The following is a 27,771-nucleotide window of genomic DNA, read 5'->3' on the forward strand; positions in this document are numbered from 1 at the left end:
TAAATACAGCATACAGGGACTTTGGCATGTAAAGCAATGTTGTAAACACTGCACCTAGAGGTAGGCACATGACAATTACAATGTTCACTGTCTCAATTCCTGCATCTGAAACACAAGTTTTTGCTGGTACCTTTAAACACCAACAGAGCACTAAGAAGAAATAGTATCAATCCAAATTCTGCATTAGCTTCCTTTGTAAATGACTGCCTCCACATCCATTTCTCTATTTTTTCTGCAAAGTCCTCTGATTTTAAATAAATTTCTCTCCCAACCCAGAGAGCCTTAATAATGCTGATCTTAAAATGCTAACTAACCTCTGTTTTCTGCACAGCAGTGATCCCCTTGGAAGCAGCTGCACTGCAATCATCCTGGAAAAAAAATAAGCATTTCACCATGTCAGGATAAAAAAGAGACAGATTGCTGCTCAGATGAAAAAAATACAAGGAAAAGGCATCACAGGGGATTCCAGTTTTCCCCAACAAACTTCACCTGGCAGGTGGTGACAGGAGAGACACGTATCCATTCACAGCTGGCACACTCACCCTTGCGTATACACCGTGAACAGCTGGTAACACAGAAACAGAGTTTTTGTAAGACACAGGAACTCAATCTAGATTCACTCATGAATGTCAAATTTCAAGTGACAGAAAAGAGCATAAACCCATGGGGAAAACCAAGCAAACATGTAATGAGATGGGTAAAAGTCCGTTTACCCTCCAAGCCCATTGTTCTGCTGTACTTATTCTAAGAAGAAATTTAGTATGAAATACAATCTGTATTGAGATGCTGAGAGTCATTAATTTCAAAAAAGGCAGGAAGCAGAGGAAACACTTTGGGTTACATTTTACTGTGATTTACTCCAGTACATTGAGTGGCCAGGTAGTACTTTTTAACCATAAAAGGGCAGAAAACCATCACTGATTTTTTTTCAGCTTGTCTGAACCTCTGTTCCATGTGTAGTGCTAGAAAGTATTGCCAGTTTGCTATAGCCTTCATCTACCAAAAAATATTCCTGTTCTGAGACTAGTTAGTCGCTATCTTGCTCTGCAATGCTTCTATAAATATGGAAGGGAGCCAAGAGCAGCTCAGTCCCTCTCCAAACACGCTGAGAAATGCTCTGATTTAGAGAAAGACAGCTCCTTCCCCATGTTCCTCCAGGGACAGGGAAGTGATGTGCCACTTCCCAAAAAGCAAGAGTTTTATTTCATCCCACGAATTGGCCTTTGTGCAGAGGGGAGGAGCATTCTGAATGGGAACACTGTAGTTCCTACAGCATATGTTAGCCAGATCTTTCTAAATATTAACAACCACCTATCATAAAGTGTTAGGCCACGTACTGGGCATGAATGCTTCCTCTGCCAGCTCTCAACAGAGAGTCTGAAAAATAATGTGTAAAGAAGAATAGGTATTCATTATTCCTATTAGCAGATTACATGTTCCTTTCTGGTTTAATTATATTCATGTTACCTATAGAGCATATTTAAATTGCATCTGGGTCTAATTTAAAACAGCTTCACAAAGCGATTTTAAAGAATCTCTTGACTTCTCTAATCTAGGCCTTACACTGAGTACCAAGGGCCCACCTTTCACACAAGGACAAAAAGAATTTTAATCTTATTGTGACATCCTTTATTATCTCTTCAGGCACTTGTCATAAATTCAGTCATTGTAATCACTCTCCTACAGTTAGTTTCCACGGTCCCATTAAATAAGGGAGTCATCAGAAGTAGCTTTTTAAGGGGGGGAAAAAAAAGAGAAGGAGGAGGAAGTGGGCCAAGAAAACAGATCTGACTATCTTTAGTGTCAATGTAGTTCTTCAGTGACTATCTTCAGTGTAGTTACTTGATAAATACCAAAAAAAAAAAAAAAAAGAATGATGAATGACTTTAGTCACTTTCCCCCCCACACACATCAACCCCACAATGAACTTTAACAAGAATCAGGCTCTTACTTTTTCAACTGAAATGTTTGTGTGATATTCCAAGAGCTTGAGGATAGTGATGCTTCAAGAACTAGGCAATCTGGAAAAATTCACATGTTAGGTATATGATGGATATTAGAAGAAATAACAGTTCAAAAATAATTTGAGTTGAAAACTCAAAGTAGCTGTTCTATACTTGGTATGCACCTTCTCTCATACATTCACTCACACTTTTGACTGATAAAAGTAACCAGATTTTGTCCTTACACAGAACTCTTCAGCTGAGTTATGCCAGTGCTTTATACACACATATTAATTAAGTTTGATACCATCATAGCATGACAAATAAAAGTAATGTTCTTGCCAGGATACAGATAAGGAAATGCTACTGTGAAGTAGGGATATAAAATCATCTCTCAAAAAGCACAGAGTGATATATACTGTGGTATAACCAGACTCTGAATTCAAGTCTTCTAACACAGCAGACTGTTCTAATGCAAGAGACCCCACCATACCATACTTCTCTCTCTTTCTGTCTCACAGACTTGGTTTCAGAGTCTCCTTTTGTAATCTATGCAGTAGCAATTTTCATCCTATTTAAATCTTTTATGATTACATGAGTCAATTTGCCATTATTTCAGCTAGCAATTACTATACCAACAATTCACTGGCAGCTGTGGTATGAAAGAGTATCTTTCCTTATGAGCAGAATACCACATCCAACAGTAGAATTGGATATATACCACTTAAGCCATGGTCTCTTTCATCTGTGTGCCTGCAGATGTGTAGTCTGTGAAATGAATGGCTGCCTGGGATCAAATGAAACCCATGTTTGCAGACTTTTCTGACTTCTCTATGCTAGAAAGTAGCTAGCTTTTTAATCCAGAAAAGTTACACAGATTTTAAGTACATCTACCTTGCAAAGGTAGAGAAACCTTTGTCTTTATCACAGGCTGTCTTGTTCAGATGAAAGCCAGCTTTGGCTAAATCTGTGTTGCTCATGTAGCTATCTCCTCCCTCCACATGGCAGCATGGCACTTGGGTGCTCACTGCAAAGCCCATCTGAACTGCTTGTTAGAAACAGCCCTTGGGACCACCCCTATGTTCAAACTCCTTCCTAAATGGATAGCAGAATCTGACTTTAACAGCATTTTTATGCTTAAAGATGAGGATGAGTACAGACAGACATTCTGAAATCCTTCATCAAGCACCTATTTGCATCTGCAGAAATCTAGTTATCAGCAGAAATCTGACGTGTTGATACACAATTGCCTAAATCACTTGCCTAAATCAATATATGAGAAAGGTCTCAGGCCATGAGTTACAGAAAAATACTCCTAGTATTTTACTAGAAGTAGTAAGTAAAAGTAAGGAGTTTATCTCCTACTGGCAGAGCTTGAGCTTGTAAAAAATACTTTAAAAACAACACTGTCAAATATGCTTTCCTGATTCTGTCTGTGTTGAAATTAATGGCACCTATTATTTTCTGTATGGTCTGCACTGACCTTTTAAAATGCATTAGACTGCACCGAGGAGCAGGCATTTTCAAAATGTTTTTTCCAGGAAATGATACCTAAAGGTGTTTTGCAAGTGCATCCTCTTGTGAAACTGAGGTCACTTTACAGGAGGTACCACAAATAGACAATGTTACTTCACACTTGAATTATCCACTAAGAGATCTCCGCTCACAGGAGCACGTGAGTAGCAGTAAATACTGGCAGGCACAAGCTAACCTCACAGCCTTCTGGTTAACACTGCCAAAGGGCTCATTTTTGGCACAAAGCACAAGCAAGGTGAGCTGGCTTCCATAACAACTGTTCTCTGAAAACCTGCTAATGGAATTAAGAGAAAGCTTTAGTCTGTGAAGACAGAGAACCAAACTATATGCTCCAAAATTACAAGATAACATGGCTTTTGGGACTGGGCCAATAAAGGACATTTCCCTCTTAAAAATCCACTAATAGTGTTTACTAAAGACAGCTTAATGGATCAAAATACTCATGGATATCACTCCAGCTGTCACTTTCTAGTGACAGTCTTTTCTTCTCAATTCCCAGTGCTGGACAGGAACTTGACACAATACTTCTGTGATGCTGGAGGAGTTTTTCCCATAAAGCCTACTCAGATCCAAATATTCCAAAGAACCTTCTTCAGGGGCAAGGGTCCCTGAGAGAGAGAGCTCTTTGTAGCACTGAGCTCTTCAAAACAACAGGTCCTTGAAAGTACCTGGTAAATTTCATTCCTCTTCCTGCACCAAGGTTTTTATAAGAGAATCAGATTCATGCACAGTATTCCATGTCCTTTGGGCTATATTATTGAGGGAGAGATAGAGGCAACGCATGTGTCTGTTTTCTGTTCCCTCTTCAAGTCACTTAAAAACATGTGGGAATCCTTGTGTTAGCTATCTGTTCCTTAGTTTATATTAAAACTCTTGCATTCTAACATAAGCAACTTTAAGAAGGTATAAGGCCAATCTCTGTTAAAAAAAGCTTTGTGCTTCTATACAGACTCTTGGAAGAAATGCAAGGGGGATGTTGCCCTACTATTAGTCAAGTAAGACTCCACTGTGAAGGAATTTGATCTGATCCTTGAGAGCACAGCCTAAAGAACAGCTCAAAGGTCTAGACATTCAGCAATTTACCACCTCATTCTAAAACTTGTAGCTGCCCATTAGATACACAAACCAGACCACAAGCATCACACATCCAATACAAATCGCTCAGGTATCTAACTCTGAGAACCACTGGTGAACAAAGCAGTGTCAGAATTACTGCAACATGATTCAACCAATAATCCAGAAAGATGAATGAAATCAAGTCAAAAGGATGTACCCACCAAATTGCCCCTGAACGATCTATTTTTCTGCTAATCTTCCACATTGCACAATCACTTTCTCACAGTGTCCAAGTTAGGTTAAAACAGTTAATTAAATGTTAGGATTATTTATTGTACAGACATTCATAATTAGATTATCCTCTTATTTATGCCAGTATGGTTTCTTACAAAAACAATTCTGTTTGCAGATTAGAGAAGAGTTAAGATGAGTTAATTTGTCAAGGCAAAGCACTAGACCAACACTGCTTCCATTGCTCCAGCCAGCTTGATTGTCATTGCAGTTATCTTAAGTTTCCTTAGACAAGTATTAATGGCACCATGTAAATAAACATTCTAATACTAAGGCACTGCACTGCCACACGGTCAACTGATGAAGCTGCTTCCAGACACAGGGTGGCTTCTACAAAGGACTCTATATTAACAAAACTTTAATCACCAAGAACACTGTGATTATACTCACATCACTCAACAAAATATGAATTATTTTTCTTCAGTGACATTTAATAAAAAGCATTACATACTTTCACACTCATCAGGCCTGTATTTATACAGTAGTCCCCAGTATTAAAGGACAGTGAATAAGCATTAAATACATTTAAAAGTAAAACATACCATTGTCAGTTATCATTGGAGTGGTTAGATTGCAGAAACAGGATGAATTTTTCAGCACTACGTTTTCATAAAATATTTCAACAGTTGTTACAATTTTTATCATACAGAAAGTAAGGATTTTGCTTACATTTGCAGTCACAACAACCTATAAAACAATAAAAACACAGTGGGGGTTTTGTTATATTTGTTTAGTCATCAACTTGTCTCTACAGAAAACGACGAACTATGAAATGCACAAAACGAAAGTTTTTGTGGTGAAAGCAAACAATTCACTAGGTAAGGTCTCAAAGGAGAGTGACTCTTCCAACTGAAGAAGCAATACAGAAAGAGTTCTGAAAGTAACAGCATTGCTTACTTTCAGAAATAAAATGGATCTGTATGGTACGTTAGCAAGCGATCTTAAATAATTTTGGAGTTTAAAACTAGAATATTGCTGTGTTATATGCTGTTACATTCCTTTAAAAAATATTTAAGAATCTTCACAGAGAGAGATCATTTGTATCCATAACCAAAGAGCACTTAATTATGAACAGAACTTATATTGTAATGAGTTATTCTTTGTTTCTGGCTGCGAGTGCTTTACAAATATGATTACATTAGTGTATTCAATCAGGAAATCAGAAACAATAGCGTGCAGATTAGGTGGCCAGTCACAATAGTTGATAATCAAATATTCAAGGCTGCATGTGCTGAGAACAGATACAGAGTAAAGACTAATACTGAGCACTTAAGAATTTCTGTTAGCATATGTGTCCCAGTGAATGTTTTCTAACTTGTTACAAAGCTCAGAACTTCCATACTGCACTTGATATACAGTTACTGGAAATATTAAAATAGCTGATACAGTGATACAATTGGAATCATTTCCAAGCAATGTTAGCATAGTAAAGATTTGAAATTTTGACTCAGCATCATGAAGTGCAGCTTCAGGATATGTTTCATAGGAGAGGAGGAGAATGCCTATCTAATTTACACATTGAGATTACTGAGATTTCCAAGATATTTGCCACTTGTTGGGGTAAGAGGAACTAATGTATTCAACATGGTGACAAAAAAAGACAAGCTGCAATAAGCAACAAAATTACATATTTTAAGTCACAATAAACAAACACACATAAAACTGGGTGTACATACCTGATATTTGGCAGGGAAACTTAGCAGGATTTTCAGATCTTTATCAGGTGCATGTGAAATGTTATACCAACCATTTATGCTGTTTGAATGTGTACAATTTTCTTTTAATGTGCACCTAAAAGTATACATAAAATTATACTAGCCTCCTTATCGTGCCTTTGACTTCAGACACTGTACTTCAACTTATTAAAAGTTATTGATTTTTTACAGGAACACTATTGATTTTTTTTTACAGAAATATGGTTTTAACTGCAAAAAGCTTCAGGAAAACAATCAGTAAAATTTTCTGCTTATCAAAATTAATTACACTGCATTGATATATGCTCAAGGGTTTTCATTAAGTCAATGGGACTCAAGCAAACATGAGATGTTTGGCCAGTAACAGGGGAAGTGGTAGCCCAGGATGGAACTCATCATCACCAACTTGACTGTTCCATTGTACAGCTCTAGATCTGCTCCCCTCACTGCCCCCCAGCCCCCCTCCGCACTCTGTGGGGAGAAATACGTTCTTTAGGGTACAATTCACCTACCCTGTTAGACATTCATACCAAAATGAAATGAACCACACTATAGAAGCTGCTTGTTCTCTCCAGAGGGTCTAAGAAGGGATGGGAGTGAAGCTCAAATGTAAAGCTAGACTATGAATGTGCATAGTTGATGAGATGCATCCTCTTCCCTAATCTCCTTTGTCACCCACTGATATGAATGGTAATCCTTCCCTTTTTTGTCAGTGCACTTGGATAAAAACACTGGATTTGAAGAGGTTCAAAATAGATTTCTCTGTCTTCAAGTACAAAATACATTTCAGAATTAGGATAGCTCAAAGTAAATACAAATGTTAGAGATGCCAAATCATAGGAAATACACTGTGCAACAAAAAATGAAGAAAGAATGAGGGAACACTGGGATACATAAATACTACAAAGATTACACATATTAAAAACATGTTATCAGAAAAAGACAACATAGGCATACAAATTAGATGGACAATCGAGTTTGAAAGGTGAATCCTTAAAATGCTGTCTGCTGTCAACAGCTAATGAACAATTCATAGATTAACTCCAAGTAATTTCATACAGTTAGCAATTAAAGACAAATAAGTGCTAACTGAATATATCTTAATATTTTAATACTAAGATTGAATATTTATAAATAAATGTAACATTTAGTAGTTTTAATTCTACTTTTCTACCAAATGTAGAAGCATATAGTTAGCTTCATAGTTAGCTTCAATCCTATGAACAGTGATATCTGCCTGGCATGAACCATTCCTTTGCTACAAACTGGAAATGAGTTCACACTTGCAAAGTGTGGGCCCTTTTCATTAGGAGCTCACTGTAAAAACATATTTCACAAACAATGTGTTTTCCCTCCAAAATGAACAACATATTCAACAAAAATATCTACCACATTCTGAAATGCCCAAAATAACCCTACAAATCTTAGGAACCATAAAGTCATCTTCTCTGCAGATCAAGATGTTGGCAATTGAAATGTAGTTAAGCACAAGGTCACTTCCTTTGTGGTCTAACTCAGGAAACTGAGTTCCTGCCGGACGAGAACCTGGTGGGGTTTTGCATCTAAATACACTCAGGCCATAATGATATTGTAATAAATTGGGACTATATATGCCTGATGTATTTCAAACTGTCTGAGCTAGGGTGAATTTCAGTCTCATTTATATCTCTCTTCACCCTACTGAAATCACAAAGGCTCATTAGCACCACAGTTTTAGAGTCACAGAAGACAGAATCTGTCATCAACAGATGTGCATAAACCACATTCTCAAAAACATACAGGCAGGTAATTCACACTGGCAATGAGGAAAGACAAAAGAAAGACATTCTACACTTTCTGACAGGGTGAGGATTATAATGGTAAAGATTCCATAAAACATACTTGCAGTATTTGGCACTAAATAAGTGTATGCATTTCAGTGATGCTAATATTGAAATATTTAAAAACTGTTTATCAAACTGAGTATTTACAAATACCCAGGAAGAAGCTACTTGCTTTCTTAAGACTGCCTGAGGAACGCAAGCAGTGAAGCTGTTTCCCTCATTGGCAATGAAGAATCTGAGAGTTTAATAGCAAAACCAGTAATGCCACCCAGGACCCAGGGTCATGCTTGTCTTTATGTGAGGGGAAAAATGCATCTTTTGTTGCTCTAAGAGCTGACCTTTAACACTCTAACAGTGTGCTGTGGGGAACAGTCATTTTCATAGGAATCAGTCACATCTGATGCCCCTCAGCATAAATTCTCAAAATTGCCCTGCAAAGGCTAAGAGCAAAATAATTACACTCACCTAAAGATGAAATTATTCTGTATAACCCTATTTTAAAAAAATTATATTAATTGCAAGTGAATTAATATAACAGATAAATATTATTTGTGAACAGGATTCTGAAAATTAACATACAGACTCAGACAACTAAGTCTGGCTTTCTTGGAAAGGTGAACGGGACCTTATACAGCTATGAAGGTATAAGGTATGAAACCTTTGGATCAGATTTCAGACATGCCTAGATCTCTGTGTACAGAGAAAAACAGAGCCAAATTTCTTTTTAATATTCCACAGCAAACTAGTTCTTTCTATTACTAAAGATTTCTCTACATGATTGGAACTGTGTTCCTCTTATTCCACTGTGATAACACAATATGTATGTATACTGGTTCATTTGTATTTACTTAAGTCTCTGCTTCACTAATCTCTGTTAACTACAGATCCTAACATACTTGCCTGCTCTGTCCTGCTAAAGCATACTGATTTCCTCATGGAATGAGAACATGCTTTCAGAGAAAGCTGAGGCTTCCTTCTTTCTCCAATGTACCAACCCTACTGATGTCCCAACACTACTGATGTCCCACACATTGACTACATGCAAAAGTAACTCTGGTCATGTTAGATAATACATTGTGTTGTTTCCATGTGGAAAATGCATGTAAAACATCAATACCTTGTATTTGAATTGTATTTCATAATTCAGGCAAATCTGAATAATCTACAAAAAATTTAGAAACATTAGGAGAGATCACACAATGTTGTGACTAACTGGTTTGAATGATTGCAAGTGAAAAGGAGAATTAATATATGTTCCTATAGAAGAAAGAGTAGAAATAGGAACAGTAGAGACATTTTGTTTCACTTTGTTTTCACTTGCAATGAGATGCACACATTTTTTCATTAAAGGACTGGATTTTAATTCACACTGTCCTTAAAATGAAAAATGAGCATTGCTAGTAAATTTCACATAAAACTTGAGTGTGTACTTTATTTTACAGAAAATTTATTTCCCTGTAAAAGTAGAAAACATTGCTGATCTCAAAATTATTACGGAATATATTGCTTTAGTGGACACATATGGACTTTGACTAAAATACTGGCTAAAAATGTCTTCCTCTTCTCCTAAAGTTTCAGAGGTGTCTCTTCATCAAGCCAAATATTTAATGACATTAAGTATTTAACAGTAAAAAATTATGAGGGTGTTGAACAGGACTCGTATTATAGTAATTAATTTTTTCTTCAAAAGAGTAAATCATTTCTGTTTCAATCAAACGGAAACTTTTCATGATTCCCCTCATAAGCAGGGGATTTACTGAGTAATAAGAGTTATTCACAATCTCTTTATAAGGTAATTAAAAGCCTGAAAAGCTTATCACTGTAACATACACAGCTTTTATCAAGGGAGCAAAAGAGAGTTTGAAGAAAATGGATTACAGAACAAATACTTACTCTCTTCCAATAACTACCTTTGCAAACACAAAGTAGCAGATCTTCAGCAAAATCACGCTAACACCAAATGGGTAACAAACCAAAATGAGCAGTATTAACCTTCTAGAAGAGGCTACTAGTCAAAAATTCATCTTATAGGCACTTTAGTTTTAGATTTTAATCACTGGCAAATTGGCATAAAAGAAGGTTTACACTGTTGACATCTCCTGATGATACAGAGTTGGGAACATTAACATGCAAAGGAAGGTAAGAATATCACACAGGAAAACTTGGATAACCTTGAAATGGAATGACATTTCAAAGCATAAAGTACAAGAACATGTACCTACAGCAATAAAAATCTCACAACCCATATGTGTTATAGACTGGAAACTCATCAGTTGGAAAGACAACAAAGAAAGAGAAGGACCTGGGGGCATTATTTGATCATGGATGATTGTGGCCCATCAATGTGATGCTGTCATGAAAAAGACGTTTGTGATCCCAGAACACACTAAGGTGCATCCTGGACAGACTGATTAAACAACATTAAGCAAGGCACAGCTGAAATCTCTTCTGGAACACTTTGAGAGTCCTGGCCATCCTTATCTTAAAAGGATGCATGAATTTCTTGGAAGGATTACTGGAGTGGAGGTAAGAAAGGAGTGTCTCAAATGAGAGGACCTTAGTGAAGTTCAAGGTTTCAGCACACCAAAATGAAAAGGGAGAGAGAGAGAGAGACTGCTTTCACAAAAACATTGAAGAGGTGAGTGTGAGAAAGTGGGGGAGGAAGTTATTTAGGCAAAGGTGATGTGAACACTAGAACAAATAACTATAACCTGTCCATAAACATACACATGACAAAAATGAGCAGACATATTTTTATCAGCAAAAAATGAGACTGCCAGGAAGCTGCACAACCAGGGCAGGAAGGACAAAAAGCCTATTTAAATTTAGGATGGTCCTTTGCAAGTTTTTAGTTTTACATGATGTTGTTGCTTGCAATTGCTAAGACTAGGCCTGGCAACCCAGGAATTTCTCCAGTCCAGGCCCCAGATGTAAAATAGATTTCAAATTTGCTTCAAAGTTAGTGTCAAAATTAATGATTCAAATGTGGGAACAAAGTATTTAGAAAGAAATTCTCCTTTGGCCTAAACCAAAGGCAGTGGTTCCAAAAAAACGAACTATTAATATAGAAGACAACTAAGCACTCTTCTTTTTCTCACATACAAAATGCTCCCAGCTATTAAGATGTTTCAAGCACAAGTATACAATTTTCTCTCTCAATCTGGAAAACAAAAATATCTCTTCTAAAAGCAGATATATATCTTCTTATTATTACAAATATATCAAAATATCTCCTCTTATTATTCTTAGCCCAACATATATTTTATGGATAGATCTCAAAAATCTGAGGGTTACAAAGCCTTTCACAAGTTCCCTTGCACATGCCAAGAAAGTGTCTCACATTTATGGCTATGACTGATTCCACAAAAAATCAGTAGATACAATTTTGATGTTGAATAGCCCCGAGCCAGTCAAAATGTACACTGACTAGTAATGCTCTGCTTTTATATGACAGTCTAAAATACTAAAAGATACCTTTGATTGAAAGAACACCACCCACAGTAGGGGTCCTTTGCAGATAAGCATTCTTGCTCAGAAGCAAATCTACTGCAATTTGCAACTGGTATTCTTCTCACCTGAAACCAAAGAATGCAATAACACATTGAATTAATACAGCCTCCATAAACAGGGAACTTGAAGGTTACCATTAAAAATCTGACAGCAACCAAGCACAATCCCTCTGGGGAAGTCTCCTTATGGATTCCCCTCTGCCAGAAGACCTTTGGATAGAAATATGCAGCCTATTTTGCACTCACTGTATTTTGCCATCAGATAATGAAACACCTCTGACAATAACAATTTGGTTCTACTACTCAAAGGCCAGCATGGGCAGATTAATGCAAGAAAAACTGATCAGCATAGTGAAGGATAGATAATAAGAGAAAGGAGGTATATTTTACAAATAATGCTCTGCTTAGCAGAACACCATTTTCCTCTCCTCCGAATGGAGATATTTAAATGATTGATGAAGGTGCATCCAAAAATGCATGCGCATAACAAAATGCATCTGTGTTTGCATCACCATGTCAGGTTACTGCATGTGCACACTAGAACAAACGCATGCAACTGCTTAGCATGCATGAAAATGCCATTTCAGTAAGTAAATGTAGATAATTGTGGCTATATTGTATGTATCTATACTTGTACATTCAGCTTGAATATCCTAGCCAGCCATTTTCAGAAAAGGAAAGGAAAAAGAAAAAGAGAAAGCTGATTACAAATACTGAATACAGATACAAATAATGCGATTAATAACAATGTGAATTAATGATCTTAGTAAGAAAAACTAATTCAAACAATATTTTACAAATTTGCAAGAATGAGAAATTCCTATATTTTGTCAACAGAAACAAGGATACACTGTTTCCTGCAAAACTATATTTACTGTTTTTTCCATCCACGTATTGTAAAATTCAATTTATCTTGAAAAGTGTGTGGGATAATCAATTCAGAATCCAGTCATAATCTTAGATTACTACCAAGTTAAAGAAGACAATGTAGAAGCCTTATTTCACTCCAGGAGAAAATAATCAGAGAAAAAAATCAGAGAAGTGCATCTATTCCTAAAAACTGTTGTTCCTCTATAACAACTTGTTCTTTTATCAAAGCTACAGAAAATTCAAGTCTTACTTTGAATATCTATGTATACTTTTGACTGAGACTTTGATTCCTTCTATATTTGTGATAGATGTTTTATATCAGTCAGGGGTTCTCCTACCAACTTACCCCTGCTCTATAACAGCAGGCTAAAACACTATGCTCACTGCCAGAAAAGTGATCTTATTTCAAGTGATGGTAATTAAGTGCTGGGTGAAATCCCGTTCAGCTAAGATGGACAGCAAGCCCTTAAGCTTTCAATGCCATCTTTCCCACTGTTGGCCAGACAAAGGGATTCTCTGATTGCTGCTCAGTAGCCCTGCTGCAAGATGTGCTGCAACAACTGTACTGGCTCCTGGGAGCTGCTCACTGCTCCACGTGCAGCTCCAACACGTTTGCTCACGTGCAGCAGCTCTCAGCCTCTGCTGGATTCCTGGGCCTCACTATGCACACACACTGCTCACTTATCTTTGCCCTTTTGTTTTGTTCTTCTGAAGTCTATGCCTAACTGAAGACAATGGGAATTTTATCACTGATTACAGCATTATCACTGATTTCATCAGAACTAAGGCTTCAAAGCCATCTCTCAAATTAAGAGATTTCTTCACTTTAGAAAATCCTTAATTGACTGGCAAACCCTGACCTACCAACATCGGGATTGCTTTGTCTCCAAAGAGTGTACAAGTTTTTTTGCTATCTCTAAGCTTGGCTCTGCATGATCTGCATTTTCCTGCCTCCAGGAAAAACAGAAACAAACACTCTCTTGGCAGAATGGCATAAAATAACCATGGAATTAAGGGTATTGCTGCATCATAGCAACACTGGGCAGCACCATGACAGCAGAAGCTCTTCCAAGCTCTGGAGGAGTGCAGTCCAAACATAGACAACATAAGCAGATATTAGATGGAAAGTTGGTAACTGCAGTTTGCATATTAAAAGTCTAACTCTGACACAAACTGATGCTTCACTTCTAAAGCAGTAGAAATCCTTAAAGCGGTAGTTTATATGAATTTATTATTTTATTAAATGCTGTACTTACCTTATTGGCAGAGGACAGATAGATGTAGTTATTATTCACCGGATCAAGTCGTAGTTTGGGGAAAATGGAAGTTTCTTCCTCAATTTCATATAAAACCTCTGGGCAATTAGATTTCATCTCCTCATTAAGAATAGCCTAAAACATGTGTAATTGAATTATTCCCATGTTCTTTTATTGATCAATCAATATCTTAAACAAAAGCCTAATTTCAGTTACATCAAAGCTTCTGAGATGAATTATTGTGTCATGATTCAATTCACTTACTGCACTGGTTCTCACACTGGAGAAGGATGAAGGAAAAGACCACAAGAACAGAATTTCAACAAAATCCATGCCAGACACATTTAGCACTGAATTTGGCACTGATTTAGCATATGAAACATGCCTTCCACCAAGCCTGTTACCGACTGATTTGGAAACTGAATGTGGAAGAAATGCCTATATCCTAAAAATAACAACCCTTTACTCCTATCAATGGAGAAAAAAGTATTAGCCTTCAGAAAACAAACTAACATTCAGACACCCATAAAGTAAAAAGGAATTTACACAAATTTCTGTGTGGCTTCTCTAAGTATACACCTGTGATGATATTTCTTTTTCTTACCTTGCCCAACTTTACTATTTTCTACCACCCTTCGCACAGAATTCAAGGGAACCAGAGACCCCAGAAACTTTATTTTGTAAGTCAATAAGCACACCAACTTTGGTTTTTCATGACTAAAAAAGGGAAATATGTTCACTGTCTCCACTGTGTTAAGGAGACATGGAAGACTTCAATTTCATCTTTCATTATCAAAAGCAAAATGAAATCAAATGAACAAAGCTTTTCAATGTCTCTACCATATTTCTCCCCAAATGTCTGCTTAATAAAGACAAAGAATGAGAGTCATCCTTTGCAGTGTAGGCAGGAAATGCACATTTTCACAAAACCCAGAAAAAATTAAAGCACAAAAGACATTTGACTGGATGGTTGAAGTGTTTGATAATGAGGTAAGACGGCTTCCACTTTCAAGCAACGGATTTAAGTTAGTGTAGGTCAACTATTCAGAAGCTAAGGCAAAATGAATCTTGACTCTTCTCTCTAATGGACAGCTTTTCACATCACACAGGCAAACAAACAAACACACACCCTTCCAAAATCTAACAATATTTCTAAAAGTCAAAGCAAGGATTAAAAAAAAATCAAAACAAGCCAGAATAACTGAGAACTCCACAATCTGTAAATTAATACTGTGGGCATTAGGGTTTTAATGAAAGGTTTACTTGAATTTTAGTGGGCTACCTTATTGGAATTAAATCCCAATATAGCCGGATGGAACGTGCCTGGGCTCGTCTGGCCTTGCTGCTTGACCAAGGGCAGCAGCTGTGGTGGTTTCTCCTCAGAGACACCTTTGGCTGGCTGGATGCTGCAGCTGGCGCTTGGGACAAGTCCAGGCACGCAGGAGCTCAGGTTTGCCTCTGGTGGAGAGGCTTTAGGTGAGGTGAAGGAAAGGAGTCGGGTTCTGCTGGAGGGTTTCGATCCAGAGCTTTATTCCTGGCCCACAGGCCTCTGAACGCAGCAGCAGCTCCCACAGAACAATGAACCGCGTGGCTGCTGTGTCCCTGAACCCCGGGGAGAGGGGGAGGGAAGGGGCAGGGATCCCCCCGACCAGGTAAGGGGGGAGCCTCAGGGGACAAATGACACCGGGATGGCCCAGTGTCCCCAGGGCTGAGAGGCACCTTTGGAACGCTGCCAATCACTCGAGCCCTTCTGGAATGCCAGGACTGACGGACAGCAGTCAGCAGGGGGCAAGGGGAGGGGAAGGGAGAGGTTGTTGGCACACCTGGGGAAAGAACCGGGACACTGAGACAGGCTATTACACAGCAACACTACCTAATTGCTTTTGAAAGTTATCTTGCTCTCCAAATGACCATACAGCAGTTATTTCACAAACAAAAACCAGAGATTCAGGGGATCTTATTTGTTTATAATATACTGAATTAATGAGGAAATATTTACCCACTTGAACGCAACAGCAGCTGGTGGAGAAGGGAAGAACTGCCACACTCAGCTTACCTTCAGTAACTGTCCATCATCTGTTCCCAAAAAGAGAACTATATGATTCAAAACAACTGTGCCATAAACAGCTACCAATCCAGAGTGAATCAAGGTAGGTAATTTCTTGATTGATCGCGCCTCCTGAGAATCAGATATAAGAAAAACATATTAAAAAATCTTTCACCTATACTCCAAAACTTGGAGGAAAAGAAGAATCCTTGGAAAGATTCTTGGACAACCAATTTTAGACAACACTTTTGAGTAACATTCCAATTCTGATACAGTTTCAGAGCAACACACTATTGGAAATTACACACAAAACCAGTTTTTCATATGTGACAATGGGTCATATCTGTAACAAATATTATATCTGCTGCTGTTAAATCACTGACTTCAGTGGGATACAGACTCAGTGTAGCAGCAGTAAGTTACTTTGCAATAGGATTTCTCCTTTTTGGGACATTAAGTCCTGGGTTTATTCTGAATTTCCAGTTCTTCTCAATAAAGCCATGCTTTGCCATCACCTGAAGGCTAGATACACTCAGCAACCACTTTCAAAGGCATGCAAATATTCTGGAGAAAGGAGACACTTCAAACAAACAGTGTCTGTGTATATAAAAATGCAAACCTTCATCTTCCATGACACTAGAGGAAGTAGAGACTTGTGTATTACATAAACATAAAAATGAGATAAAGCAATATAAAGTTTGTGTCATGGAGAACATAAATGTAGCTGTGTGAGCTTTAAAATCAACATGTTACCCTCAATTCTCCATCCCACCTGGAAGAAATTAAGTGGCAAACGCATGCAAGCAGCTCATGAAAAAAACACCATGCAGGAAATCCCTGTATCTCGTGGAATGAAAAACCAAACCAAAAAACTCTGATTGTAGATGATCGACAGTGAAAAGGAAATCTACATGTGTGAGAATAGGACCATTTACCAGGGGGAATCCCTAGAAGCCCATGTGTCCCCTTAGCAAGCACTAACTCGGTTTTGAAGTCCTCCAAGTCAATCTCTGTGGTAGACATTGCCAAAGGCGTGATGCCACCTGCTCTCCAAGTGGGTCCAACCCCAGCCAAGCTTTACTTCACTTTCCCTGTATAATGTTTTCCAGTGAGCTTAGTTAAGGCAATGATGTGCCTAGAAAATGCTCTGTAAATCTACCTACCTACATCTTCATTTGAGTCATGCTCCTCATCACATGGACATGTGGCTGCACAAACACCAGACCTGGCACAAAGGAGTGGCAGGCATGGAGAGGTAGGAGTCAAGAGCTCAGGTAAGACCAGCTCCTTGGGAACAAGCCCTGTAGGCTAGCTGACCAAATCCAGAATTTTAGCCTCCAGGACAGTTTCCTAAACCTACAGGAACCCTCCGAGTGCAAGAGCCCATTTCACTTAAATGCACAAAACAAAGTGTGGAATGGACCATCAAAACTGACATTTAGAAGTAAGGTGAAAGCATTTCTCAAAGTTATGAAGCAAATCTGTAACACGGTAACAGCTGAATTCAAGTCTCCTGCATGCTATGATGCTGGCTTAATCCCAAAAAGTCTTTCCACTAGAAATATTCTATTTTTTCTGAACTGCAATCCTAAATCAATTAAAATATTCTTCACTCATCTGAATTATTTTAATTAGCTAGAAAGAAGAGCCACTTGGAATAAAAGAAGACTTGATTAACTTTCATATTTAAAGTCACTATTTCTTTTTTCATGCAGCAGGAAGAAGACACAGGGAAGTGTCATGCACTGGCACAGAACTTTGGTAAAACTCACTTGCCCATGAGAATCCAGTACCCTGGACGTCTGTGCTAGACAGGAAGTGGGGCAGGGTGTGGTTGCAAGCATTTTAAGGTAGAAGAAGTTAACTCACTTTATAATAGATCAGAAGATAACAAAACTCCAGGATTAGTGCACTCAATGAGTCTTCACTCAGGTTAGGGAGTGAGGAAATGGAGCTTCCACACTTTCATTTCCACCAAAATGAGCAATAGTTTTTCTACAGTGCACCGTGTAATACTGTAAGAGAGATAAACTACCCTAGGTTCCTTGCAGACTCTGTACAAGATCACAGAAAAGAGGAGTACTCACCCAGTTTCTGAAAAGCTTTGCTGCCAGATTTTATTTTGACCCACATACTAATAAAATAACCAGTGTCATATCAGTGCATCCTCCTCATCTGACTGAAGAACCAATACTGACAAGTGTGGAAGTCTCCTCCCCTCCCTCTGCTTGCTAGAGGGAGGGTCAAGGCGACATTGAACTAATACGGACAAGAACGGGGGGACAGTCACAATAAAAATTGCCTTCTCTCTTTTGAAACCTATTCCTCAGTTTGCCCATTTCCTCCAGGGTGCAGCTGCTGCTTTCACCCTTCTGTCACCACTTTTCCACATCCATTTATTGTTTTAACAAGCCCTTTTACCTCTTCCACTGTGACTAATGGGGTTACAGCACTGTAGGGCCTTCCCAAGCTGCTTCTTTCCCAGCTAAATCCATTCTTAAAAATGCATTTACAGTTTAAACTTCCTTTACACTTGAAGAGTCGTTCATGTCCATGGTCATCTGTTTGTCTATCCTAAAACATTTTCAGGCACATACAAAAGCAAGAAAAGGAAAAGAAAAAATAATACCACCGTGTAAGAGCTCCCTTTTTTTAATTCTTCCGTTTCATCCTCTGCTCTATTCTGTAGTCCCTCTAAGTCTATAGTTTGGTTTTTGGCATGGAAGGTATTTATACTAATTTTCTGTTTGGCACTTCATTTTCAGATGTATCTCCATATGACTCCAGCTGCAGTAACCATATTCACACTTCTACTTTCTGTCTTGATTTCCTCCTGATTATTTTACATTGCGTGCCTCAGAGGAAAGGGCAGCATTTTTAGCTCACACAGCATTCATCATATGCAGCTGTCCAAAAAGTAAAAATAAAGGGTTTGAGCATCCCAGTGAAAGAACAGATGCAGCTATACAAAAGGACACAAGATTTTTAAGTAGTGTATAGCAATAGTCAACACTAAAATAATAGATGCTTTTCCTAAGGGAAAAAGAACTTTTGGAACTTTATTTTCTTTCTTAACTTCACCATCCTTTAACCACCTCCATCAATTTTTACTATATCAGAGGGTAACAAATATTGGGGCATGCAGCGAGCCTTTATTAGGGCTAAGGAATGAGAACATGAACCATTCCAAAATTTTATTCCCAGGAAGTTTTTTGATTTGTGCATTGCCCAGCAGTGTTCAGTGGACAAGCCTGTCCAGGTGAGCAGCCTGCAAATATCAAGGATGACCAGAAAATCAGAGTCTTCAGTGAGACCTTGCAGAGGCAAATCCTGAGGCTCATGATGCAAGGCAGGAAGAACAGTCAGAGGCTATGGTTGAGTGAGATGCTGATGGAGACTCCTGAGATGGGAAAGCTAGAAACTAGTGACTTCTTGCACCAGCAAAAACAGTCCTTCTCTGCCCTCAGATCTAAGTTCACAGAAGTGGTAAAGTGTCCTATTAACCAGTGAGGGAGAACAAGCTCCATTAAGGAAGGCTTTGAAACCAACTGAGCTTGAACAGTGTGTTAGCAGAGAGCAAAAGGAAGTGGTGGGTGACTGTGAGGGATGAAGGCACACACTTGCTAAACAGTCATGCTGTTACAACAGGTTGGGGCTTTTTTTAGGGGACTCATTTGGGCTTTTTTTTAGGGGACCCTACTAATTGCAGAAAGACTATGGTAATTTTCCATTCCTTGGACCACTACCCATTGTTGCACATCTACATGGACACCAAAGCCATGGCCTAGTGCAGATCAGGACTACAAAGCTCTGGGGGCAAAGTGAATAAGATGGGACTCCAGGCTATGTTAACCTGTGGGGTCAGTCCAGAGTGATGATCTTCTGGATCTGCTACTCAAAAATAAGGAAGAACTGAATGAAGATGTGATAATCTGAGCAGAGGCTTCAGTGTGTTCAGGGAAATGGTCAGTGGGATCCCCTGAGAGTCAGCTTTGAAGGGAAATAGAGCTCAAGTAAGCTAGCAGGTCTTTCAGGACAATCTCTGTCAAGCACAAAACTAGGAAAACAAGCAGACATACTACGAGATGTCCTCTAGCTAAACAGGGAAGTCGTGACTGAGCTACACTGCAGAACAACAGCATAAAGGAGGAGGAAGCAGGACTAAGGAGGAAGTCTCTGGACATGCAGGAATGGTGTTAGGAAAAGCCCAGCTCACCTGGTTTTGGAACTGGCAAGATATGGTATGGACAACAAGAAGAGCTTCTACTCCTCTTTTTCTGCTCTTCCATGAGCAATAAAAGAATGAACAATGAAAATGCACACCAGATGCTGAATAGCTCAGGAGATTTACTGACAGTGGATGCAGACATGGCTCTGGACTTCATCAGCAACATCTTGTGGTCCTTTGTACACACAGAATTCAAGGAGAAGAGAAACTACAAGTACTGTGAGGATTAAGCCAGAGATCTCTTAAGAAACCTCAGATTTTACAAGTTTTAGGGAAGACAGATGGGATCTGTAGGAAGATGCTGAGAGACTGTCTGATGAAGCTGAAAGGTTATTCTCTCCTATTTCAAAAGGTGTGGAGATCAGGTAAAGTCTCCAACTCAATAAAGTGAAATACTGCACCAATATTCAAAAAACCCAAGATTTTTTTCTGGGAACTACACATTAGTAGGTCTCACTTTTTTCCTGGGAGAATTATAGAGAAAATCCTCCTTGAAACCATTTCTGGACACAAGAAACGAACAAAGTGACTGAGAAAAGGCAGCATAAATTTACCAAGAATAAATCATGCCTGACAAATCTGAAGTATTTATAAGACTTGTAGATGTGGTGCTTAGGGACATGCTTTTGTCGTGGATGATCTTACAGGCCTTTTCCAAAACTAGGCGGGTTCAATTTACAGAAGAGACAATTTCAGAGGGACCAAAGAAACAAAGCCAGGCTCTTAAACAAAGTGTACGTAAGGTAACAAGAGATAATGACACAAACTGAAACACTGAAGGTCTCAAGTGAGCAGGAGATGAAAAAGCACCACTATGAGGGCAATCAAGCAGAACAGGTTGTCCAGAGAGGTTGTGCAGTCCCCATCCCTGGAGTGTGAGAGTTGACAAGTCTTCGGTGGCTTTACTTCCCACACTAAACAGGGATGAACTGAAAATTCACTATAATGAGACAGAAACATTCACTTAGAAAGGCTAACTCTAGAAACCCATCAAACATCAGATGTAACACTAGCAGTCTGTAATACTCAGGAGATTGACTTCACTACTACAAAAATTAATTACAAGATCAATTTTGTTACAAAATTATATTTAGAAGTCTGTAATTCTTTCCTTGAATAAAAGACCATGGATCACTCTGGAATGAGTTACCACACAAATTCAAATGTTGTTTCTGCAAATTAAAAGCAGTAATTAAACTGATGTGACTCTGTTGACTTCAAAATCTCATTTTGGTAGAGCTTACACAAGCTAGGATTGTATCAAGCCTCATATGTATCAACCACTGAAAAATGAAAAAGTGCAACAAACAGACTGCTACAACTCTTTACTTGCATTAAATGATAGATGAAAATCCAACCAAGATAGCTTATTTTTTAGTAACTATCACAACTACTTAGCCTTTTCACATAATCGAATAAACACCTTAATATAAACTACAGCAATTCTCTTTCTTACAGATAGACGCCTAACAATTTTTTTATTTTTGCATTTTCTACCTGAAAAATTGTGAATCCTTGAATCTTCCTGAGTCCTTTCCTTCTCAGGCAACTTTTTTAATGGCAAAACCAATTTCTGTATTTGTCATTATCATGGTTAGGTAACACTCTACATCTCTCTCCTGCTGATGTTCTCCAATTGGAACACTTTTCCTACTCATCTACTAGGCTGTGACTCACAACATCCTGGCTTGTCTGTGAGAGACCTGAGATCCTTGTAGGTCCTGTTCTGTCACAGCACAACAGAAGAAAAGCCTTTCTTAAAGTTCACTAACTCCCACAGCAAGTTTGTGACAAATTCCAGCATTCCTCCTGTGTTTGTAAGTATTAAGTCAGGTTTCTGAAAAGAAATTGAGAATGAGATATGGCAATTTCACATTTATTAACTAAGGAAATTGTGAAAAAGATGCACTTATGTATATGTAGGATATGCTAAAGAGTCCAGTAACACATACACCCTGATAGTGCATGTAAGTAGATATATTCAAAACTAAGAGACATGTGGATCAAAGAAAAAAGAGCTGAATATAAAACTGCAAAATGTTTTAGAGAAGTTTCAACTAAAACACCACTTGTGTCTTGCTAGATAGAAATCCTGTCTCTGGGAATCAAGTAGTGCCAATGTTCTGAAAAAACACATCCAAGTAGGACAAACTTCTTTGTGCACACTACTGCACAAAACAAAAATGGACTTACCTACATCTCATATGGAGAAATTGCACAGAATTTGTAGCAGCCACATACTTTTTGACAAAGTTGCTAAGCAAGGATCTTAAAAATTACTAGTTTTCAATGAGAGACTAATCCAGCATTAAAACTTAATGCAAATGAGAACTTTGGCCTAAGAGGCAAAGCGAAGCTAAAGAGATTACACACCTACAGTGAGTTCCAAGAGGATGCAGAGCAATTTGGTTCCAATCCAGTGAAGTACTCCAGTACACGCTCTACTTTAAATGCATGGGCATGAAGATGATGGAAATACTTATATATGCCTAATGTTAAATATGTCATTAAGTGCTTTACTGGGTTAGGCCTAGAAAGCTCAGCACCTTACAGGAATGAGTTCAGAGTACACCATGCAGCAACGGCATAACAGGGAATTCAATACCCTAGGCTAAGCCCCTCTTGCAGTGTCCTATTGAGAAATGCAATGTGAGTGGAGAGGGGCAAGAGGATGTCTTGCCTAAAGGTAATCAGAATAATAACAGAAATCTGAAGGATTACAAGATCAGAAGGAAAACACACTGCTGCCTGCCACTACTCCTTAATGTATATGCTTACTATAAATTGTATTCCTGCAGTGAAAAAATCCCTGTATTTTCAATTCCTACATAAACTGACAGTCCATGTCTGGGATCCACATACCTCATCACATCACACCTGAGCTCCTGCATTCAAGTGTACTCAGCAGAGATGATCCAGCACCCTACAACACATGGTATCTGCAAAGCAAAAGCCAGACTGACATTCAGCATGTACCATCCACCACAAGCACCAGAGAGCTCTTGCACTTACAGCACTCATAATGCTGCTATACATTCCTTTGCTCAAGACCAACACAGTCTTTATAAGACTGGACTTTAAAGCAGTGTTAAGTACTGTTTGCTGCCATTCCTACACATTGTAGTACTCCTGACAGCCCTGTGCTATGAGGCACTCCCTTCTGGCCAGAGCCACTGCTGCAAGCTGCACACGGATGGACATGCCACACTCATCTTCCTGTCAGCTCTGAAGCCCACGTGCCTCCAAGTGCAAGTGATGCCTTGTGAAGGCTGACCTAGAACAGAGACTAGATGGAGCTAAAGAATAAAGTAGGTATTTATTAGAATACCTCAGTGGATACACCTTAGGCAGCACAAGAGCCCAGCCACGGCTACACCCAAGATGAACCCAAAATCGTCACAAAAATGGATGACTTGTCATGGACTCTCACACTTTTGTAAGTTCTGGTCTATTAGCATATTGGAGTTAATTGTCCAATTATAGCTTTAGCTTATGAAGTCCCATTCTTCTTGTTTTCTCTCTTCACTCCAGCCTGAAATTTGGATCATTTGTCCTTGATCCTCAGCTAGAGAAAGAATTGTTTTGTCTACCTACTCTGTGAAGAGAGCTTACTGTCCCCTAATATGAAGTTCAGAAGTACACACTAAAGCAGAATCTGAAAAATGTAAAAGCTAAAACCTGAGGCATCACAAGAACATCATACTCCATGGTTGCAGGGACTCCCATACTTTGGTGAGAGACGGTTGAAGGATCTGGTTAAAACAACCCAGAAGCAGCAGCATATGGGCCTGTCATCTCCAAACTTATTCTGCAGTAGCCTAGCCTAACCTTCTGTAGTATAAAAAAATATTAAAGCTGAACTACATGCATTTATTTCTATGTTTATACACCATAAGCACATGCAATTAGCTTTAAAAAAGATAGCTAATTAGCCATATAATGTTGTTATAGGTCATATTATTTTACAGAACCCACTGCTATCTCACAAAATATTAAAATACCACTTTTCTCTCAGTGGCAAACTGCATTTCTTGTGCCCAAATATTACAATCAATAACATCATCATAGGTTGGGACATAGGGTTAAGTAAGCAATCTTTTTAAAGATTGTTACAGTTGAGATTCTTCAATATTGTATCCAAATATAATCTCAGTTTCCAGGAGGGATGAGCCTTTTGGGACATGAAAGTAACTCTGGAGTCACAGGAGTCAGATCTGAATCAGACCAATACCAAAACAAGTGGATCACTGATTTTCCATATTCAGACCCTGAGAGGCAATGGGGACAGGGAATTGCCCTGTCCACAGAAATATGTGCCTCACCTTACCTGCATTATGTTACTCTACGAGATCCATGAGGCTCTTCTGAAAAATCTTGCATGAGGTTTTGTAAAATGTTTAGAAAGGATCTACTGCCCAGGGAGCTTTCTTTTTCTGTTTTGTTTAGCAGGCTCAGAAAGCACTTTGCTAAAAAACTTCATGAGTAATTAGGAACAACAATGCAAAACAAAATTCCAAATTCCAACAAGCAAATAGGTATTTGGGGATCAGAATAAGACTTCAAATTCATTCCGGAAGTTTGCCTTGTGGGAGCACAGAAATCACACAGTAAGCAGTAAGCTAGCACTGGAAATCAAAGGATTGGCTCTGGCTCCGTAGTGAGTTTCACTATTTACTTCAGCACAGTTGTCTCACCCACATACGGGGTTCTCATTCACAACCACGTCCTATAACACTGGCAATAGTCTCACAGCTCAGTAGGGAGATGAGCAGACTGAATCACACATGCCCTCTGGTAGTCTGTTTGGAAAAAATCTCAGCACTGCACTCTGCTATGAGTTAGATTTGGAAAGCCAAGGAGTGCCAGTAAATCTACTGCACTTCTTTCAAGGAATTTTGAAGAAACTCTTATTGTAACACATCAAGGATTCAGAAGTTTAGCTGCTAAGACCTCGGATGGTGTGGGAACTGCAAAGGGCTCAGGGATTGCTTTACGATACTTTGCTTGATCCCCTATGATTCTCCTTGATACTTTTCAGTGATCCTTTTGCCACAGCTCTGGAAAGTCTTCTGAGTCTAGCTTAACTTAAAAGCATGGACAGGCCTTTTAAAAGCACCTCCTTCATCTGAATGACATTTTTGCCTTCCTATATAATATAATTTTGAGGTAATTTCTTTACTCCTGAGGCCACAGCAAAACCAGTAGCCTTGCCTATCCCACCCTCCGTGTGCCCAGCTCACCCTGAAAAGGAGGAAGGAGCTGAAGAGAGTGTTACTGAAGTAGGTGACATGGGGAACTCCATGGGATACCACTGTCTGTGAAAATGTAACCACTGCAACAACAAAGAGATTTCACCTATTGTCTGCTGCACACAAGGATTTGGGGAGGTGGCTGTGAGAGCCCTCCCAAGCAAGGCCAGTCGTGAGACACCTGGGAAATACCTACCACTGAACAAGAAACCACAGGTAACTAGGGAATGATAGGGATAACAGTGCACACAGCCCAGTGCACAGAGCCAATTTGATGGGCTTTTTTTTTTTTTATTTCTGATGTAGCTGCAATGACATGAGATGTGAATGCACAGAATAAGAGAGGAGATGCTTTATCTAGGCTGTATGGAAAATAAAATGAAATATGACTAATCCTAGGCTGAAAAGGACACATTGAGGGAGAAGCCTAAGACTCAGATCTGACCCAGGATGCCCTCAGGTACTCCATCAGATGTGTCTTTCCCAACAGGTAGATGGGAAGTATACCAAAGTCTGGGAAAGGATCAGCTTTTTAGAAACAGAACAAGCTGGAGGAATCACTAGAGCTGACAGAGCCAGGGCTGATGTGCAAAGCCTGGTGCGGCTCTGAAGTTTCTCGCAAACTTCATGTGCCTCCAGGTCGGGGACACCCCGTGAGTCATGCAGAGACACCAGCCACAACAATAACAAGGGCGTGCAGGGTGAAAGCTTAGCAAACGATGCCCAGACTTACACAGCTTCTCCCGTTCATATTGAAGTGTGTGGATGCACAGGCTTGCTCCTTCATCTCCTCCATCCCAAAGATGCAGACGGCAGTGCTGTTCCACGCCTTGGCGTTGTGGCTGTGGCGGAACACACCCACCCACCAGCCCCGCTCACCCTGGCGGACAAGGCTGGAGGAAATAATGAGGCTCCTGCACCCGCAGTCCAAGTAGACGTGCCCTTGCAAAGTAAGGCCACCCGCAAAAGGGGGCAGCTGGCGCAGGACAGCCATGCTGGGTGGCTCCGTGTTATTGGCCAACCTGGCCTTCAACGTGTAGTAGGGAAAGAAAAGGTGATCCCCCCACTGGAGCGCGTCAACAAAGTGCAAAGGTTCCTCCCTGCGCTTGATGATGCCCAGCTCCTCCTTGGACTTGAGGTTGACCATGCTGCGCACCGTGATGACGGTCTCCTTGTCCGACTTCGAGGGCTCGCAGTGCAGGTGGTTCGTGTCAGCGCTGGTTGAGTAGGTGGCCGCCACGGCCAGGTACCAGGCGCCGGCCTGCTGGAAGACGACGCCGGCGGTGGAGCCGTCGGGCAGGCAGCTGACCACCTCGCTTTGGTTCAAGCGCTGCCGGTACGAGGGCTGCTCCCACACCTGGCAGGCGCCGCCATCCTGGGTCCAGCCGGTCAGCAGGACTCCCACCCCGCCGGCCTCCTCGTAGTACAGCAGCAGGTTGCTGCGCATGCCGGGGGGCTCCCCGCAGCCCTGCCCCGCCGCCGGCACCACGCGGCGCCGGGGCCGCAGCTCGGGCCGCAGCTCGTAGAGGCAGCTGCCGCCCGCCACCAGCACGGCGCTGCCGCTCACCTCGATGTTGTCGATGGGGGCCCCCGGCAGCTCGAAGCTCTGGGGTCCGGCGGCGCCCGCCAGCGCCGCCAGCAGGGGCAGCGCCCAGCTGAGGGCGGGCGGCGGCGGCGCCATGGGCGCGGGCTCGGCTCGCGCCGCGGGGCGCCTCAGGCGGCGGCGGGCGGCGGGCGCTGCTGCGCCATGGTGTGCGGAGGGGCCGGGCGCTGCCGCCGCCGCTGCCGCCGCTTCTGCCTGCGCCGCGGCGGGCTGCGCGGGCGGGGAGTTCCTCTTTCGGGGCGGGGAGGAGGGGGTGCCTGCACGGGAGAGGTGGGCCGGGCTCCTCCGGGAGGGCTGCCGAGCCACCGAGCCGCCGTGCGCCGCCGCTCCCCCTCCGCCCCCCGGCCCCGCCGGCCCGCCTTGCCGCGGACGGTGGGCGGCGGCGGCGCCGCGGGAGCCCACCTCGGCCGCCGGGCTGCCGGGGGCGGCCGCTCGCAGCGGCGTGGCGGGACGCGGAGGGGAGCGAGACCCACCTCGCCCGGCGGCGCTCGGCACCCGGACCCGCACGGGGACCCTCCGGGGCACCGGAGCAGGGGAACCCCTCCGGGGCAGGGCGGCCCCCGTGCGCTCCCTTGGCCTCGCTCCCGGCCCGGCTGAAGCCCCCCGCGGGCAGCGGGCGAGCAGCGGTGAAGGTGCTCAGCGGGGGCAGCCGGTGGCGCGGTCCGC

General features: G+C 40.8%; 1 protein-coding gene across 1 annotated transcript in view; it reads right to left on the bottom strand.

Annotated features, from left to right (window-relative positions):
• PLXNC1 (plexin C1) overlaps positions 1-27,183 on the bottom strand; it is a 71,224-nt gene extending 44,041 nt beyond the window's left edge. Inside the window, exons 1-9 of the mRNA XM_066549755.1 lie at positions 26,236-27,183; positions 16,035-16,157; positions 13,979-14,113; positions 11,818-11,918; positions 6,503-6,617; positions 5,369-5,513; positions 1,952-2,021; positions 490-565; positions 315-368 (exon numbers count right to left, since the gene is read on the bottom strand). Coding sequence (XP_066405852.1) covers positions 315-368; positions 490-565; positions 1,952-2,021; positions 5,369-5,513; positions 6,503-6,617; positions 11,818-11,918; positions 13,979-14,113; positions 16,035-16,157; positions 26,236-27,183 — 1,767 coding nt within the window. The remainder of the gene's footprint in view (positions 1-314; positions 369-489; positions 566-1,951; positions 2,022-5,368; positions 5,514-6,502; positions 6,618-11,817; positions 11,919-13,978; positions 14,114-16,034; positions 16,158-26,235) is intronic.
• Between the last annotated feature and the right edge of the window lie 588 nt (positions 27,184-27,771).

The sequence above is a fragment of the Molothrus aeneus genome, chromosome 5 (genome assembly GCF_037042795.1).
Source record: "Molothrus aeneus isolate 106 chromosome 5, BPBGC_Maene_1.0, whole genome shotgun sequence".
Lineage (NCBI taxonomy): Eukaryota > Metazoa > Chordata > Aves > Passeriformes > Icteridae > Molothrus > Molothrus aeneus.